At 37.6% G+C, this 20930-nt stretch overlaps 1 protein-coding gene across 1 annotated transcript in view; it reads left to right on the forward strand.

Moving 5' to 3' along the window:
• The window catches only part of GABRR3 (gamma-aminobutyric acid type A receptor subunit rho3), a 47823-nt gene extending 27809 nt beyond the window's left edge, over window positions 1-20014 (forward strand). The window contains exons 7-9 of the mRNA XM_063075832.1: window positions 7056-7208; window positions 15113-15309; window positions 19715-20014. Coding sequence (XP_062931902.1) covers window positions 7056-7208; window positions 15113-15309; window positions 19715-20014 — 650 coding nt within the window. The remainder of the gene's footprint in view (window positions 1-7055; window positions 7209-15112; window positions 15310-19714) is intronic.
• The last annotated feature ends 916 nt before the right edge of the window (window positions 20015-20930 follow it).

A 20930-nucleotide genomic window follows, 5' to 3' on the forward strand; every position in this document is an offset into this window, starting at 1 on the left:
GAATTTGGGTTCTCTTCCTGGATTTATTTTCCAGGAAGTTACAGGAAGAAAACATAGGTGGGGTTATAGTTTAACCATATAGGCTGGAAAGTTTCAGTGAAGCAAGCCAGATGACATTCCAGTAAGGCAATTAAGTGGTCCTATCAACACAAGCTTGATCTTAGCAAACATTCCTTCTTACAGCAATTTCTCAGTATCTTTACATAACAATCAGTAACTAGTCTGTCCTTGAGCCAGCAACCTTGCTGTGCCATAAATCTTTATCTTACACCAGAGACTTATAGCCTGAGAAAAATTTCCAGTCCTCCGCAAGGTCAATATTTGAAACTGCAAGACTTTGGAAAACCAGGCCCTGTGAAGTACATATGCTTTTTAGTATATTCCACAACTTACCATTACATGAAACATGTATTTATTTGACCACTTTATTACCTCCCTAGAAAGAGGACAGAGAATCTGTCTGCCTTGCTCACAATTTCTTTCCTGGCTCCTGGAATATGGCTGGTACGTGAGAGGTGCTCAGTAAAAATCAGCTGAATGAATCAATCAATAAAATGCATCACTGACGCAAATAGAAAATCCATTCAAAATTGGGCCTATAGTGTACACTGTTTACTATAACATATATTTTTGAATTGGCAACATTTATCCAAAGCACTTCTTAAAGTTATGCATGATCCCTACTCACTGAAGTTAGAAGCAGCCTCCTTCTGTTCTCCTCCACCACTCTCCATTCCCCACCATCATTCCCCTGCTAGTTATTAGTATTTTGGGTGAAGTTAAGCAGAAATATTATTTCAGATTCAGTGAAGCTATGTTCAGACCAGATAGTATACTGACAATTGCCCCTGCGTTTCACAGCTGTCCTGGGTAGAAACCTTCCACCTACACTGCTTTTGTGCTTTTTCTCTTCGATGGTTCTGCACTCTGTTTGTAGACTTTGGAGAGTAGTTATCAAGTGGCTTTCCAAAAGCCTGCATCTTTAAGAGACAAACCAAAATTTACACCACAGAGAAGCTAAATGACTTTCCAGTTTAGCTATTTAGATCCTAAATAAATGCTCTGTTTTACCCCATTAGTTGTCTACATTGCTTGGAACTCAGTGAATAATGCTATTAATTTTAATCATGTTTTTTATTGCCTTTTCTGATTATAAAAGTAGCACACATTTATTTGTTTTGAGCACTCATATATCCCTGGCTCATAGTTAATGCTCAAAGGCTAATTGTTGAATGAATGAATAAATGGTAGATAACTTGAAAAGACCACAGAAAAGTTTAAAGGAAAAAGCCTTTGTAAGCCTATCTCGTAAAGATAAACTCTATTATTATGATGATATATTTTTCTGCTCCTCCTTTTCCTTCTTTTCTCTTTGTCTTTTTCTATTTAAATAAATATAGGTATATTTTTATCAGAATTTTTAGTATTCTTAGTCCTAAATTAAATTTAATATTTAAATAAAGGAATTATGCAATGAACAATGATATGTATGAAGTATAATTTATAGGGGTTTTTTCTTAATTTTACTATTGCTATAATGAAATATGAGGATACTTCAAAAACTGAGGAAAAATAGAATTAAAATATAATATGAATCTTTCCATGAAATTTTTGAAGTGCTCTCATAATTTTGGCACGTGATAAATAATGAGTAGAACTTTGAAATGCTCAATGCTAATATAATGTGATACATGTGAAGCACAGAACTCTTAAGAGTATAGTTTCCTGCACAGAATATGTATGAGGGGATCTTCAAAAAGTTCATGGAAAATGCATATTATGAAAAAAACTTGGCATGGATTTCAAAATGTTTTGCACCAAAATAAACTCATACTAACTTGTTATAACATGTCTGAACAGAATCTAGTTTGAGATGCCAAGAAGAATAAGACCTCAGTTTGAAAAGAGCCCCTATCAGAGCAATAGGAGTTCTGTTCTGTTCTAACTGAAGCAAGAAGAAACATCAAATTTATGGTGAAGCTTGGGTGGAAGAATGTGAAATCACTGATGCTTTACAAAAAGTCTGTGGGGACAGTGCCCCATAGAACTTGGCAGTTTACAAATGGATAACTCGTTTTAAGAAGGGACAAGACCATGCAGAAGACGAAGGCTGTAGCAGCAAACTAACCCCATCAATTTGAAAGGAAAAAATTAATTTTGTTTGTGCCTAATTGCAGAGGACCAGCAATTAATAGCAGAAAATAATAGCCAATACCACTTATATCTCAGTTGGTTCAGTTTACACAATTCTGACTGAAAAATTAAAGTTGAACAAACTTTCTGCTCAATAGGTGCCAAAACTAATTGTGCCCACATTAGCTTTCAACTGAAATTTTCAACAAGTGGGATCCAGATCCTGAAGCATTTCTTCTAAGAATCGTAACAGGAGATGAAACATGGCTTGACCAGTATGATCCTGAAGACAAAGGACCATCAATGCCACAGCTACCAAGAGGTGGAAATGGTCCAGTCAAAGCAAAAGTGGACCAGCCAAAAGCAAAGGTCACAGCAGCAGTGTTTTGGGGATGCTTAAGGCATTTTGCTTGTTGACTTTCTGGGAGGCCAAAAAATGATAACATCTGCTTATTATGAGAGTGTTTGGAGAAAGTTAGCCAAAGCTTTAGCAGAAAAACACCCAGGAGAGCTCTACAGAGAGTCTTTCTCCACCACAACAATGCTCCTGCTCATTCCTCTCATCAAACAAGGGAAATTTTGCAAGAGTTTTGATGGGAAATCATTAGGCATACACCTTACAGTCCTGATTTGTCTCCTTCTGACTTCTTTCTGTTTCATAATCTTAAAAAAATCTTTAAAGAGCACCAATTTTTCTTCAGTTCCTAATATAAAAAAGACTGCATTGACATGGTTAAATTCTCAGGATCTTCTGTCCTTTTGAGATGGACTAAATGCTGGTATCATCGCTTACAAAAGTGTCTTGAACTTGTTGAAGCTTATGTTGAAAAATAAAGTTTATATTTTTTAATTCCATTTTTCCACAAACTTTTTGAAGTTCCCTCCTACAACACATATAACAATAATAGCAATGACATTTCTTTCAGACTTTGAAGGGCAAGTATCCATTAATATACATCAAGCTATCCTCTTAAAAAGAAGACGTTAAATTTCACTTCCAAATTCTAACTTCACCTCTAACTCATTTCATTGGCTCTGCTGTCTCTTTATTTGTGCTTATCAGCTTTTTTGAGTCCTACCACGCAGGTCCAACACTACTTGATTTTTTTTATCTTCTGGTCATGCGTCAGAGTCTGTTTGAAGCCAGACAGTGTACCTGAGTTAAAAAACTTACTGCTCTCAAAGATGCTTTTAAGTGTTTTAAAATGAACTATAAATCCTTAAGATTCAAGTGTAGTTACATTTTTAAGAAATAGCATTTTGGTTCATAAGAAAAATGGAAAACACAGAATTATGTTAGAATGTGCATGCTTTGCATAGCATGAAATGGACAGTTATCTATAAAAAATTAAAATGAAAAAAAAGTTACAGGAGAATACATATAATATAATCCCATATTTGTTATTGAAGAAAGGCACATGTGTGTGTGTGTGTGTGTGTATACAAAAGGATATTTCCAAAAGTTAAAGGAAAAATAGGCTCGAAGATAATACAAATCTTTCCATGAACTTTTTGAAGTTCTTTCATATGTGTAGATACATCTGAGTATGTGTGTGTGTGTTTTAAATTTCTGAAAAGATTCACAATCAATATCTCTGAGAAGTGGGTGTATATTAGGGAGATTTTGTATTTTATTTGAACACTTGTATTTTTGAATTTTTTTTACAATATATACACTTTCTAATAAGGTCTAAGAATAGGAAAAATGCAAAAGTAAAGCATTTTGGAAGTTGTATTCAAATATCAAATTAATAATCATGTCTGGATTCATTTAACCATGTTTTAGATTTCAGAAAGATTATGTTAGAAACTTATTTTAGTTCACAATTATGATAGTTCTGCCTCACATTACCCATGAATTATTAAACATGGTCTCCTGAGAGTCAAACTCAAGGGTCTTTCTCAGATTAGTGCCCTGTCTAACTATATTAGCTTCATCAAAACTAATTTTTGACTTTTTTTTTTTTTGGTAGTGGTTATGGTTTTACAAATCACCACTTCCAAATCAGCTGTAGGGAAAAACTGCACACCTGGCTCTGGTTGTAAGATCCAGAAATATAGATATAGAACCTTAGTTTCCATTTTATAGCAGAACCACAGGGTCCTCCCTGTTTTTATGTTGGCATTGCCTTCACCAGTACTATTGCCATCATTCAAAAACCACTACTACCTGGCAATATTAGCAAGCAGGTGAGTGCTTCTGCCCCCTCATCTGTTTCAATGCTCCTCAAAATCATGCACTGTAGATTACCAAAGGAAAAAGAAATGACTCCTGCCCCTAAGGGATGAATTGAATAATTATTCTTTATCACAACGTAATGTAATGGCTGTAAATGTAAGTACTGGAGAGATACTGCCTGAGTTCAAACCCTGGCTCTATCACTTATTAGCAATGTGACCTCGGAAAAGTTGCTTAATTTCTCTAACCTTCAATTTTCTCATCTTTCAGGGGGTTTCATAATACTCTCTACCTCATAGAGCTGTGAGGCTACGTGAGTTAATACATTTAAGTAACTTAGAATACTGTTTGCCATATGGTAGGTGTTCAATCAATATTAGTTAGTAGCTATCATCACCAGTTTCACCAACATCATTGTCTTGTTCCTTCTAATACAGACTGAAGCCTTACTGTCAAAAGGCCATTGGAGGTGACAGTCTCTAGGTGTAAAAACCTTCTTGAATCTTGTCTTGGGACTAACTCCTCAATTACAATCCCTCTTCTCCATTTTCCTGGCTGCCAACTCTTCAGTTCTTCTCTCTCTTTCATTAATTCCTCTTCTTTCTACCATATGGTGACTTGATAGAGGCAGATGGATCCCCTGCACACGCACACGCGCACACACACACACACACACACACACACACACACACACACAGAGTTTGATTCAGATGCCAAAACTGATGATGTTATACATATATCAAAAGGTTATGAAGAGATGTATTACTCACAGAACAAGGCTTTCAAGAGAGAGCAGGGCAGGCTCCCAAGTAGGTCTCAAACGGCTTGGGAGAGCAGGATGGGGCAGTGAGCATGGGGTTTCATAGTGGTGAGGGGGTGGAGCTAAGGTGAGATTTCCCTTTGGGGAAACTTTCATGGTTTGAACTTCACACAGGTGCCAACAAAGGGTGCACCCAGGCTTTTTTATTAGTTTGCCCAGATGTGGGGCAGAAGGGGAAGAGGAAGTGGAATTAGACTCTTTATTAGACTAAAAAATACCAAAATGAGGGCTTTGCATCTTTCTGAGGCAGTCCACCTCTCCTGGTAGGTAAAGGGACTCCTCCTGGCCTACAGTTTGAACCACAATACCACCCCTAGACTTTCTTTTCCAGAAGAATCACAAGACAAAGCAACATTTCTCTTTCCTGGTTACCCCTCCCCATCCTCCCAAAAGACAATCATTCCTCAGAAAATTATGAGTAAAGAAAGGATGCAGTTACCTAAATTTATTTCAAGACTTAATAATGAACAGAAAACTATGTACATTAATAGTGTCTTTCTTGGTGAATTACTTTCATAGGCTTATTTCTTTTTACATGACAATAACAGTGCATTTAACTTTAGAATGCACTGTGTGATGTATGTTTTATTACCTCTGGTAATGAAATTGTTTTGTATTCCTGAAGCATAGGTCAACCGATGGTCGAAGAGAACCAGGTAAGGAAGAGAAGGATAATGAGCACTTTATTGAGAATAGGATGCTAGGAATAAAGTCCGCCAATCCAGGGTGGGTTGGCTAGGTGCATTTCTTAGGTCAAATGCCTTAATATTTATCTCATCTGTCTAATAAGACTTCCATCTTGGATTTCCTAAGAAATTGCTACTGAGTCTAGTAGAAGGGTTCTCTACCTTTGCAATACTTGTGTTTTTGTTTCATAATTTTTAACCTATAGTCCCTGTGTTTTGAATAATTTTGTCTCAAAATGAACTGTATTGATCATAGAAAAATCAATCTTACCACTTATTCATGAAAGGTATATTTTATCTTCATTCATTATTCATTGCCTTACGTAAATAAAGATTTATTAAGATTGGCATCACAGTTATTGTGAAATAAGGCAAGGTAATATGAATTAGAAATGTGTGAGAAAGAAAAATGAAAAACAAGCATAAGGTATTATATATAACCTGGTATGTGGTCATTACTTAATAGCACTCAAGAAGTCCTATAGATGGTCAGAAAATCTGGCTTTAAACTTCCTTGCAATCAAAGTAAATAGGGAAATGAACAAAATATCTATGTGGATGTGATTACAATTAGTGCTTTTAGCACCAATAATCAAGATTACCAACTGAGTTTACATAATTCCAATAAGAAGCAAAGAAACATTATCACTTGGTTGCTTTTTTGTAGATTTATCATAGACAAATTATGGTGTCCTTGAGAATTTAAAACAATAAAAATAGTTTACAGATGCCCTTTTCCCTCCTCTGTGAATCCCTAGCTGTCTAGATCCCAGATTGGAATCCAATAACCTAGTACTTATTCTGCATCTTTTCCTTCAGATAAAATGTTTCTCTTCATTCGTTATAGCTAATAAATGGTGCATTGGCTATTTCATGCAGTAATCAATCTTGTATTGAAGACTTTCCATCTGCAGAAATACTGTAAACACAATATATTGTGGACAAAGATCTTTAAAGGCCATCCCACAAAATTTTATTATCATATGTCCCTGAAGTGCAGGTGTGGAAGTTAAGTGGAATCTTTGAGTCAAGTAATTAAGCCGACTGCAGTTCAGTTAGTCAAACAAACATTGATGGAGTGCCAGACCCAGTGCCTGAGCCAGTGTTGGACAGAGATGAGTATGTCAAGCTCCACGTCCCTTATGAGCTCGGAGTCTAGAGAAGCAGGTCATTTCCTTAAGTACGATGTTTCTGAGAGGAAGCCTGTTCTAATGAAAACTTTGGCTTTTTCTTACAGGCTGGTACAATAGGCTTTTCATCAACTTTGTACTAAGGAGGCATATTTTCTTCTTTGTGCTGCAAACCTATTTTCCGGCCATGTTGATGGTGATGCTTTCATGGGTTTCATTTTGGATTGACCGAAGAGCAGTTCCTGCAAGAGTTTCCTTGGGTAAATTTTTCTGCACCTTAGTAAAATGTTAATATAGGAGAAAGAATGAGGGAGGTAAATAAAAATGGGTAATACATGGAGAGGAAAAGAGAGGGGTGCTTTAGAAGGGATAGTTAGAGATGCATATTTTGGTTAAAGTATTTATCTCAACAGCACGAAGAGAAATTGTAATTGGGCTCTTTCTTGGGAACCCAGACTTTGGGGATGAAGGCTGTGCTGACTGACCTGCAGCTGAATGATAGTAAGGAAAGGTGGTGAAGCTATGGAGCACAAACAGTCTAACTTTAAAAATCTGTCTCATTTCCCTTTCAAGGAAACCTCCCATCCCTTATTCCAAGTCCCCTTAAGCTTTGCATGACAAATCCTTACATCATAGAAGGAAGAATCTTCAAACTAATTTCTACTATACTGTTGGTGCCTTAATAACTTACTAGGGAGGTGGGGGAAATGCTTGAATTTGGAAACAGGTGTGCTGACTAGAAATTAGGGCTTAACCCAAAGGCTGAAATCAGAGTCAATCACAGTGGAATTTTAGGTACTGCAGCGGCACTTTAGTTGGCAAGAGATTTCAGGTGAAGAGAGATTGCCAGCTCATTAAGTCACTACGCAGGGGAGATTGTCTACTCTATCTTGCCACTGTCACACACTGATTTATGTGAGCCATTTCACACCCACTTAGCAGTTATTGAATCCTTACAAAGTGGGAGACGCCAAGCTAAGCACTGCGATGGCATGTCACTTAATGAGAACCCAAGAGTCAGTTCCACTTGCCTTCTCGGCTGGTTTGGGGCAGAGCTTCCTCATTTTATTTGATTCTGTTCGTTCACCCATAATGCTCTATCTAGAGAAAAGATTGTTATAAGTGGTTCACAATCATTATAATTACCACACAATTCATTCCAGAAAGGGTGGTTTCTATGTCAATGTTCATAAATTATATGCATACTTTGAAAGATCATTTGAAAGACATAAATTATTAATATTAATAATTTGTTCACCTCTTTCCCCCTTAAAAGCTTTAATCTACAAGCATTTGAGGCTTGAATATCTTCAAGGAAAAAATACCATCTGAATGAGTAATTAAATTATTCTGACTGTTACTTCACATCAGAGCATCTGTGCCCTGACCTCAGTACTGCAGTGGGGCAGCATAGACCCGAGCAGGAGACTGGGGGCACACTGCCAGGCCCCAAGACAGGAGGAGAAAGGCACTCAGTCTCTAAAGGTTTGTGAACATGACTTTCAATCAGATTCCTAAAGCTGACTGCTCTGCTCTTATACCGTGAAAATGACAGCAGTAAGAGCTAGCTCCATGGCAGGTTGGAGTGCATGGAGAACACTGAAACACATTTCATTTGACCCTGAAATTCCATGCTTCTTGTTTCTACATCTGATCCCTTAGAGTTAGGAAATTGCTATGCAGATTTATGTAAAATATTATGCAAACCATAAGTGCCCATCTTTCTCTTTTTTTTTAAATAAAGAGAACTGCAGTATTCCTATAAAATTGCTATCCTTTCAGGCTTTTGCTTCCTAACACATTTAAATTTTTTCAAAAATACTCTCCCCTCGCTTTACTCTCTCTTCCCAAATGCTGTGCTACCCAATTCTCCAGAAGCCCCAACGACTGCCTGTTCTCTTATTCCCACTTGCCTTTGCTCAGCTGTTCCCTCCTTCACCTTCTCCACAGCAATTGACATTATTAAGCGTACTCTCCAGATTCAGAACAGTGTTGTGGTCAAGAGTCCAGCTTCATCTTCCTCTTCTGCAAAATGAGATTATTAATACTACCTTCTAAAGGTCACTGTGAGAGTTAAATGGGAGAATTCATATCAACTGCCGAGCTGGATGCCTGGCCCTCCATGTTTGGTAAAACCAAACATACAAACAGTATATTAGTCTTCATTATTCTGCACTTGTCTAGTTCTTCTCCTCCTATAGGCTTTCTTTCCTTCTCTTTCCTGCTTTTTATTTTTTCTTCTACTCCTTAAATATGGGTAACTCTTAGCCAAGGATTTGCTCAGCTTTGAGCCTCTTGTTTCCAACTACTATTTCTATGAAAGTAAATCCCAAATCTCTGTCCTTGTCTCAAATCTTTTTCTCAAGTCCCAGATGAGTGTTTCCAGTTGCCTGCTGGACTTACCTTCAGGTACTACGAGCACTTAGCACGTTCAGGACCGAGCAAACTACTATCTCCTCCCATTTTCCATCCCCCTCGTTCTCTTTACTTTCCTCATTCTATTAAGGACCCTCCAATTCACTGAGTCTTTTATATCAGAAACCTTAACTTCCTTCTTATTCTTTGGCAGTGTCTCTCAACCTCTGGCTGTAGGACCCGTTTACACTCTTACAAATTATTGTGGACTCCAGAGCGCTTTCGTTTTTGTGAATTATATCTATCATTATTAGCCATATTAGATATTAAAACAAAATTTTAAAAAACATTTATTAATTCATCTAAAAACAAACTCCTTACAAGTTAACATGATAACATATTGTGTGAAACATAATCGATTTTCCAAAAAATGTTTAGTGAGAAGAGTGGCACTGTTTTACATTTTTGCATGCCTTTAATGCCTGGCTTTATAGAGGGCAACTGGAGTCTTATCTCTGCTTCTTCATTCTGTCTATCGCAATGGGTTTTGGATGAAATATAGGGAGAAATCTGGCCGCATCAGATATGTAGTTGGAAAAAGGAGTAGTATTTTAATAGTCTTTCCAGATAATTGTGAATAGTCTTCCTTCACATGATAGTGAAACTCAGCAAGTGATAGTTCCTTATAGATTAGTGCAGTGTGTTGTCTGAAACCATGTCAACAAATTTTTTCTGCTCTGTTGAATTAAAATTCATTGGTCTATCTTTCACTTTGAATAGATTTTTAACCATGCATTGGTCATTTGCAAAATATTGGTTCACTGAATTATACAGATCTTCCAAATGTTTATGTAATTCATTATACTATATTTAAAAAATCACATTAATTAGTATCACCACTAATCTCATCAAAAAAGTTTTTAAGTATTGAGAAGTTCTCAAGTCATAATGATGAATAGAAGTTTGGTAACATTCTAGTTTTGACTTGAAAGTTCAAATTTCATCATTGACAGCTAACACCATTAGTTGTTTTACTTGAAGTGATAGGTTTACTTTGCTCAGTTTTGAGAAAATGTCTGCCAAATTCCCAAATTTGGACAACCATAGTTTGTCTTCAGTTGTTCTTCTGAGTAAAAATAATGTTCCATTTAAAACAGCATTGAGTTCAGCTCACAACTCCAACTCTAGCACCTGAGTGCTTTTCCTCAAGACAGGCTTCGTACTTTCAGAAATGCAGAAGTGCTTTCTATTTACTTTTCATTTAATCAACCAAAATGTTAAAAAGGCATGCATTCAAGGGTTATGGTTTAATAAAATTAACAAATTTTACTGACTTTTCTTTTTACTGTGACTGCTGGAAGGTGAAAAATACAGTGACTACTAGGTCAACTTGGTGCTGCTGCCTTGATTCATCCCAAGGCAGCAGCATTTTTACCCACCATTGCTTTTACACCATCGGTGTAAATGCTAGCACAGTGAAAAAGGTGAATAATGTCTTAGTATTATTGTCAAACTTATTTGCTGCACAAATACTCTGAAAAAGTCTTGGAGACCCTGAGGGGTCTTCAGCTCACACTTTGAGAACTGTGGCTGTAAGGTATCTAAATCTTTAGAGTCTGTCTTCTCCACAAAAAGCCCTCACATCTGCTTAGCATCCCTTTTTTATTTCTTCTGACTTAGCCACTCATGTGATCTTTGTTACCTTTCCTCTGGATTGTCCTAGTAGTCACCTACCTACCCAGCACCTCTTTCAAGGCTTTGTGGTATCTGACTGAGAGAGAAGTAGGGGGCAAGAATCCAGCCCGAGCACCATGAGTCATGGTTTGAGGTGTGTCTTCCAGAGAAAGGGGCACCCACTCTGCCTAGAATGCCCTTCCTACCTGTCTTTGTCAAAATCCTGCCATTTCTTAGCAACCAGAAGCCTTTACTGATAGCTCCAAGCACACATGGTCTCTTGAACCACGTGGCACTTCGTAAGTCTCCTAAGGCACCTTGCTTCCTCTATCTTGTGTTTAGCTGTGGGGCAGGGGTAGCTTATCTTGTCTCCTCTATTGAATGTGAGCTCCTCAAGGACAAGGATCATTATTGCCATCTTTTTGTTCCCTCAGTGACTAGCACAGTGCCCTCCCGCACACATTTTATGCTTAATACATAGTTGTTAAGTTGCCAGTGCTTAGCCCCCCATGTTTTTAATACCTATTTTTAGTTACTAACTGCAAACAATAAAGGGTGATTCATTTGCTAGTTAAAACCCTCCCATATTTCTCATGTTTCAGGTAAAAAACAATAGATGCTGATTAGTATAGAAGTACCAATTGTGATTAGGCAATTCTCATAAAAGATTATAGCTAACGTAGAATGTGTGATGGGTCAGAAATACTCTATCTCTCCATTCGATTTGGTGTGGAGAGAGCATGAGACAGTTATAATGTTGTTTAAGGATTATACTTTCTCCTCACTCTTCTACCTCCCTCCTTTTTCCTTATCCCGATCATTCTTGCTTGTCCCCTATATGTGGGGTATGCCATTCCCTGCATAATGCATTAAGTAATGGGGGCATTTACTGGGAACCAGATGTGGCAGAGGAAGGCAATCAAGGCTTTCAGGCCTGTCATCGCTCATAGACAAAAATGTCTCCTAACAGAAGATATGCCATATGCCTGGAAAAGTGAATACTTAGGGAACTGGATAAGAGCAAATCATTTAACCATTACAGAGGTTACCAGAACTTCTAATAATAGTCACTGGACTCTGGCACCACCTTTGTCGGGAAATGGTTGTTAGATTCTGAACATAGAGCAGTGTTGGAATATCCAGCCCATCTTCCTTTCCCTCATATCACTTAATGTTTTTTTTTTTCTACGTAGGCCTGTAGGGCAAATATGTTTACTCATTTGAATGTGAATGTAGATATCCCTTCCCTCCAAAAGAACTACCCTCAGCACAGCTACTGAAGGGATGAACAAACTCAATAGTTCTGTAAGTGATGCCTGTCTGCCCTACAGTGATGACACCAGTCAACAAACCTCTCAAACTTGTATAGACAAAAATATCCAATGAAACACAAAAATGAATACTTCTCCCCAGATTAAAGGGTTCTTAGGACCCCATGCACGTCCTTAAAAGTTAATATGGTGAAGCCGCAAAGGCTCAGGAGAGTTGAATCAAATGGCCAGACGAAATATTTTCTCCTAACTCTTTCCTAACTGTGCACAGCAATATTAGGTGGGAGGATAATTCTCTAATCTCAACACACAATCTTTCTTTGACTGAACAGTCACTTCCTATAATTCAAAACTCCTTTATTGGGATGTTAACTTTAATGGGTTTGGAAGGAGTACTATTTGTCAAGATTAATGTATTTCTGAGGGTTGGCTCAAGACACAGTAAGTGTGTTTAATGTAGCTGTAATACTCCTGACTTCAAGTTCCATTGCTGTAGGAATTTATATATTCGTTTTCTCATCATTTACTCCCCCTACACAAAAGTCCCTCCTCCCCGCTCTCTAACTCTTTTATGTATTTTTTATATATATTGCTCATTGTAAATAAGGAAAATCTAGAATGCTGGTTTTAAAATAAATAAAGCTATAGTAAATTAGTTGGACTAAACACCCTTTTAAAGAAAATGACTGATATAGTTCATTGCTCTCTGGCAAATATAGATAATGCAATTCCTTCTTCTTAGCCCATCAGTCATCGATTTCAAATATAAGATGAGATCTTTCTGGCACGTACACTTGGGTGTTTGTTCTGAACTTTATTTTCTTCACTGAGCCCCATATTACTGTCTACTGAAAAAAAATATAAATCAAGTTCTATCTTACATATCTTAGAAAACCAGTAAGAGAAGACATTTTTAAATTTTTAAACTAATGGGATAAGCTACCAAATAGAAATGTTAGTTCAGGATTCCTTCAGTTTCTACCAGTAAAATATCGAAATATGACTTTTGGCCAGTCAAAAAGCACAAAGTACCTTTTTTGTGCCTCTTGACATAACTCTATGCTCAATTTTACAGCATCTTGTCTCAGAGATCCTCCACTTATAGAGAAGGAAATTTCCTTTGCAGGTCCAGAAAAAGCAGAAGGAAATTTCCTTTACAGGTCCAGAATGAGAAGCAGCAGTTTTGCATGTACAAAGCACAGGCTCTGGACTCAGGGAAAGGTTTGAATCCTGCTCCTGACAAAATGTGGGCTACTTAGCAACTCTCAGCTCATATTTCTTTTCTGCAACATGTGGCTAATGATATCTACCTAGGTGTGGTAGATAAATATTTGATAAAAGCAAGTGGGTTTTGTTTAATAATCTTGGCTTCAGCTGTAACTGTAATGTCAATAAAATTCCACATCTCCATGTTTGAGATGTAGCAAGAATGTTTTAGAGCCAAGGAATGCAAACAGCGTTCACTGTTAATGCAGATTGCTGATATTACCGTGGTTGAGGTAAACTTGGGACTCAGTGAGATTGAGGCCTGTATTTGATGTTAAGAGCTAGAACAGCACTTAGGTTTCTTACTCTGGACTTCAAGTCAGTGAGAAGGTGAGGTTCCAGGCCCTCCCGTGGTGACTGTCAAATTGCCTCGTTGTGCTGCTCTTGATCACACAAACTAAAAACTGCATTTGAAACCGAATGGCTCTATAGTATCGTTGTGTTTGATATGGGGCTGCCTCTGATGAGAACCTCACAGAATTCTTGTAGAAAGGGTAGAAATGTGTTGGTGAAAGCCATCTATGTGCTGTGTCTGTACATTTAGGAATAAACCACCGTGCTCTTCCTGCTGTTTGGGACTCTGTCTGTTGACATTAAAATGTCCTCACAACTTACAAAATCACTAAAGATTCCATTTGTACTTCCCTAGTGGGAAGTTAAGAAATAAAACCATGCCAGTGTACATTTCAAATATTTACAGTACTGTGCTTTCTCTCCAGGCAGTACACTTGCCATATCCCTCCAAGAAATTAGTGTAGATATGGAATGGCCCTCCCCACAGGCAGCATTTTACTAAGGAAATCCCAGTCATTTCTCTCTGCATTGTCCCCAGAACCCTGATTTCCTCACCTCTGAGCTCATGCCAGAGAACAAAGAAGGAAAGGGGACAGGAAGAGAATGAAAAGAAAAAGGCAGGGGAGGGCAGGGAAAGGGGGAGGGAAAAGAGAGGAGGCATAGAAAAGTGACTGGAATTTAGCAGTTGCTCTATGAATGCTTACAAGGATTGAGCCTCCACTGGCACACTTTATGGTCTGACTTCAGTGAGGCCACGGTTTTAGGCAAAGAGAATAATGATGGCTTTTAAGTATTCTCGATGAAAGAATAAGATGGAAAATAGCAACCTTTTAATGCTACAAAAGACCACTCAAGAAGAAATGTGCTCCTCCTAAAGCATGAAAGGCTAAAGGTAGACGTGAAGACAATTTCTACAGTCAACGTTGTGAAATAGTGGGAAAGGTTAGTGGAAATGATTTTGGAATTTTTTTCCCAGAAGAATTTTTAAATGAACACATTTTTACCTTTCTGGATGGTTAGAAGAGGGCGAGAAGCTCACCTGTGGGACTCTGTAAAGTCTTTAAATGAGGAAAGGAAGCATTGAGGACAATAAGGGTAGGGCAAGAAAAAGAGGTGGAAAGAAACGTCCCAGGAGAGCTTCTTGCTTCGGCGCGTGGTGTGTACTAGGTTAACATGCGGATTTCCCTCCCTCTTGGATCACCAGGTTGATCTTGTTCTAGAAATGTGCCAGCTGGTAGGATACAGCACCAGATCTGGAACTAAATGGCTATGTCACTGAGCTTCTCACTATTCTCTAATGGCAGGAATGACCACAGTGCTGACCATGTCCACGATCATCACCGGCATGAGTGCCTCTATGCCGCAGGTGTCGTACGTGAAGGCCGTGGACGTGTACTTGTGGGTCAGCTCCCTCTTTGTGCTGCTGTCAGTCATTGAGTATGCAGCCGTGAATTACCTCACCACAGTGGAAGAGCAGAAACAAGTCAAGAAGACAGAGAAGGTACAGCCTTGCTTTGACTATCACATCCCTTTCAGAGTGTGGAAAGGACTATAGTCGTCTCTCACCCTCTCCTGACAGCATTTACAAGCCCTTGTGTTTAAGTCCGTATGCCTCAGCCAAGCTTACAGAATGGTGACCATTTAATATTGAACTTGAAGTTTCAATATTCTGTGCTGGCTGGTTTCCTCAGCATCCTTGCTCATCTTTACCAGGGGTTCCCTCAGCCTACTCCTCTCCCCTGACCGTACCCCTTGAGTAGAAGGGGTTCATGTCCAAACCAAATCCTTTCAGGTGGATGACGATGATAATGATAATAATAATAATTATAGCTAACATGTCATGAATGTTTATTATACATTGGCATTATGCCAACCACCTAACATATATTATGTCATTTAATTCTCCTGGTAACCCTGAGAGGTCTGGTTTTATTACCCTCACTCATTTCACAGAGGTGAAACAAGTGCAGATGGGTGGTAAATTGGCCAAGGTCACTCAGCTAAAGAAGAATCAGGCTTTGCTTCTGGGTCTCCTTAACTCCAAAGGCTGTGCCCTCAACCAATAAATGACATGCTTTTCTCCACCAAGATCCAGGTTTTATTTTTCTTTTCTTGCCACTTGGCAGAGTCGTAGAGCATAAAGGAAGCTTCTTCTCTTCACAACTTCCTAGGACTAAGGTGCCTTCTGGGCTCTACATGTTATCACATGTTTTTTTTTGCGACATTGCTTAATAAATGTGGATAAACTTCTCTCTACCTGCTTTGTTTTACAAAGGATTTGGGGACCAGCTCTCAGCTCTTATGAGAACTGACATAAGATACTATATTTCAGAAGCCTAACTGATTCATTCATTTGCTATACTTCACTTAAAATATATATATATATGTACACACACAAAAACATATATGTATGTAGAATATGTATGGGTTTATATATATAGTGTACATGCACATACATACATAACTTCAATGAAATGTACTCACATTGGTTTGATGTTCTTACATGAGCACTTATACACACCCCAAACATTAGTTAATATTTTTTATACTTCTAGTGAGAACATTTTATACTTTCAGAGTGTTTTTATATCCTCTTCTCTCAATAAACCTTCAAATCAGCTTCCCAATGTAGGTTTTGCAGAAACTATTATCTCTATTTCGTAAATGAAGAAGCAGAGTTTTAGTGAAGTAAGGTGATTTGCCAAAAGATTCAAAGCCAACAGAGCTGCAATTGCAATTAAGATCTCCTGGAATGCTAACCTCATTCTTTTCTTTTATATCCTTTGTGTCAAAGCTCTAATCGGAGCTGATTTTATTTTATTGCAGATGCTTCAATTTCTTTTGTTGACAGCATGTGGCTACGTGTGCCTGTCTCATACATACCCACAGGGAATGCCATGCAGTTGTGAGGAAACCAGGGGCTTTTAGACCAGTCTGTGACCATGATGCACATGCATCACCCGGGCTCATGTTAAGACTCTGAGTCAGCAGGTCTGGGGTAAAACCCAGGACTCTGCATTTCTAACAAACTCCAGGTGATACTGATGCTGTTGGCCCATGACCCACACTGTGAAGAGCAATGGTCTGGATAATCTGTGGTGTGACAGGAAAAAATGCATAAAGAAAAACAGAATTTTGTTCTTGTTTTGTTCTGTATTTATGTGGGGAGTAGTTAATCAAAAAAATAGGCACTGCAGTCATTTTGGCCCACCTTTATCAGGTACTTTGACTCCAAAATATCTACATCTCCCCAACCGCACCTGCCACACAAAACAACCATCCACACTGATTTTTTTTTTCTTTTGATGGTGTTATATACAATCTTCTTGTGTATCACTATGAAGAGATTCTTTTGGGTTAATAAGCATCCTCCTTTTTAAAATTTTTTTAAATTTTTAGTTGTGTGTACATGTAACTTATAATTTACCATCTCAACTATTTTTAAGTGTACAGTTCAATAGTGTTAAGTATATTCACATTGTGTACAACTGATGTCCAGAGCTTTTCGTCTTGCAAAACTGAAACTCTATACCCATTAAACTCCCCATTTCCCCGTCCCCAAGCCCCCAAGCCACCATTCTCAGTAACCTCAATTATCTCAAAAAAAAAAATGCAGTTATCTCAAAGAAATGTTCTACTTGCCATTTATATATTTGTAAGATGAAATGAAGAAGTGATTTGGAGTCAGAGAAGGAAGAATAGCAAACTGAATCCCACCACTTCCTAGCTTTGTGCTCCAGGCTGAGTCTCCCAAACCTCCTCTCCGTCTGAACAGTGGTGGCATTTCTTCCCTGTTTACCTCACAGGGCTAATGTGAAGATCAAGTGATATAATAAATGGTTCTGAAACCTTTGCAGATATAAAGTGCTATCCAAATGTAAGTTCTTATTGTGATTTGTGCCCAGAGCACCCACTCTGAAGGAATAGGAGTTTCAATAGGGACAGTAAAAACAGGCTGACTGAGATGAGAGGCCTTTGAAGGGCTAGGATGTCCTAGCAAGGGGCAGTGTACAAGGATATGTCTGTAGGCTTGGAGGCTAATCAATGACACCTCTCTTCTATACCTGAGTTGGAAACAGTTTTAGAGAGACAGCCAGATGTGGGAGCCAGAAAAATGGATACAATGAGGTTACTTTTGTTATTGATAAAGCAGTTTGGAGAGCATTGCTTAGATCTATAGCAGGAGAGTTCACTAATATTACATCACTGACTTAAATATATGTACTCTTGGTGATGAGCAAAGCTGGATAATGCAGGGCTCTCCCTGAAAGGACAGCCTCCCTTCATCCAAATATTTTTCTCATTCCAGGACCTAAAACTCAGTTTGAAACAGTCAAATCTATAGTGTAGATCTACTATGCCTCAGCTATGTGCCTATTTGTGGGCTCAAGTGAAAAATTAAAGACCAGTTTTAAAACTGTTTCCATTGAGACAACCAACTTATAAACCTGTGGAAAATAGCAGCCTATTGACAGATTGTGGATTGCAAGATATGATCAAATATATAAATAGTTCTAGATTATCATAATGGAGAAAGAAAATGGTGCCCTTGCTCTTCAGAGAAGATACGTCTTCTTTAACACACTAACGATGGTTTTGTTAAGATAGAAAAGTGGAAGGCTGATGAGATGGCTCAGTACTGCTCTGGGTCGCCAGGGAGACCACTGAAGGGACTGTGTATATTTATTCTATCTTCATATCCAGAGTTGAATATATTATTAATATTATTGGCTATCTGAAGTTACTCAGTCTTGATCTCATTTCGTGTTTATTTTGTCCATTTTCATTTTATATAGAAAAATTTCTACAATTAAAACAAAAAGGGACAACATAACTCAAGTATGAGTCCCTGGCTAGTTCACCGGCTGCACCAAATAGTCTCCATGTCTTTGAATTCAGTAAAATATTAGATTTTTAGATCACTATGAACCAAGTACACATTTTGGCAGAATTTATTCTAAAGCCTCCGATTTGAATTCTGAATACTTTTCTCCAGTTGTAGCCTCTCCATATTTGTTTATTTTTTTAACTTCCATATAGATCAAGAAGTGATTTTGTTTTCTCCAAAAGCCATTAGTAACAGCTGCTTCATAGGCACTGCTCTATACCAGTGAGAACTGCTATCTCCCTCAGAGTAAAACCTTAAAGAAAAATTTAGTTTAATCAGGCACTGGAGCCAGAATGCATTGAAAATTTGCTCCTTCAGAAAAATAAACCAATTTCATATTATTTAATTGAGCTATGTTAGCATCATTTATAGGTGCTTTTAAGCAAAAATGGGAAGCCCTGGCCAATTTGCATTTAAAAAGAGAGGTTAAAAATCATTCCCTATCCCATCCCCAATTTAAGCATAAATGGATCACCAGGTGATAGAGCTCTGTTTTTGGACAAAAAAACACACTGACTAGGCATATTGCTATATTCTCTCTAAAAAGGAAAAATTAGTTGAAAAGCAAATCCAATTGGTTTATATTGCTGTTCTGATAAATCATCTTCAGCTTCAACTCACAAGCTTGTGGCAAACCATTTATACTACTCAGAATCAAAAGGGAAAACATACATGGGGTGTAACAATCTATCAAGCCAGGACTAAGTTAGGAAACACTGACATTATAGATGTGTAAATTTACTTGTATGATGCTCAGATATCTCTATGGGAATAAATATAAACTTCTTTGCTAAATCCCTACTAAAAACAGTATCTGTAAGATGATGTTTTCCATTTATTATTAAAATGACTTTTAGTCAGACACCAGAAGCAAAATCAGAATTTTATTCTTTCAAATAAAGAAAACATTCTTAGCATTTATTTAAATTATTTTTATAAATCTGATTGCTTACATTTTTACTGTAATTCCTATTCATAAAACCATATTCATGACTTACTAAAAACATCTTTTTAACAGATTTCTGGAATGTACAATATTGATACAGTTCAAACTATGGCCTTTGACGGTTGTTACTATGACACTGAGTCTGACATGGACCAGACTTCCTTTTCTCTACACTCAGAAGACTCCATAAGAGGAAGATACACAGGCAGACCCAGCACAGATTCATCTCAAATAAAGAGAAGAAAATCTCTAGGAGGACAAGTTGGTAGAATAATGCTGGAAAACAACCATGTCATTGACACCTATTCTAGGATTTTATTTCCCATTGTGTATATTGTATTTAATTTGTTTTACTGGGGTGTATATGTATGAAGGGGAATTTTCAATATATAAAATTTATATTGGAGTCAGATTTTTTTTTCTAAACTCTTGATTTTGGGGCAGTACTATATTCAACTGAGGGAGAGCCAGTCTTATCTCCTGGCCCAAAGAAGATTTGAAAGCTGACGTATTTACATCTAGAAAAGAGTTTAGTGTCCTAGGAGAATTTGACTTTATAAATAAGAGTCACAGGCATGTGTATTATGGAAAAATTTTTTTCTATTGGGAAGGGCTTTGTGACTACTTCATCTAGACCCCCCTCTCTTAATAAAAACATTCTTTATTTAACTAGGGAATAAAGCTGGACTATGACAATAATTTAAGAATACTTTGTTTCTTAGTGCCAGCCAAGTGCCAGATTACCTAACAGAGTTGAATCCTCCTGGGAATAACAACCACATCAAAGTGGTACCATCTACACTCACACAGCTGAGAGTCCTATGAACTGCCTCCTCTCATCTCCAATCAAGTCTTTTATCTTATTTAACTATTAAGTTTCATATGTTATTGAGTCCAAGGGGGAAAAATCTAAACCACTCAGTTTTCTTATTCTAATATTAATACTCAATCATCAATAATAGTATCTTGTATTTTGTAGATGAGAGATAGCTTTTATAGCTTTTTGGAAGTATTTAATTAATTATTTGCTTTATTCAGCAAATGTTTATTGACCACCTACAAATACCGGGCACTTTATTAAGTGTCATGTACTGAAAAACAAATATGAAATAAATTTCCTGCCATTCCTGAGTGCACAGCCTAGCAGGAACAGTGAACTGGTAAATATAACATAATGGATGTTAAGATAGAGATACATATTCTGTGCTGTGTGAGTTCTGAAAAGGAAGAGAACATCCATGAAGGGATGTGGACTCTCAATTTATAAACAACTGTAGATGCTTCCAGA

Source organism: Cynocephalus volans, chromosome 1 (assembly GCF_027409185.1).
Source record: "Cynocephalus volans isolate mCynVol1 chromosome 1, mCynVol1.pri, whole genome shotgun sequence".
Classification (NCBI taxonomy): Eukaryota; Metazoa; Chordata; class Mammalia; order Dermoptera; family Cynocephalidae; genus Cynocephalus; species Cynocephalus volans.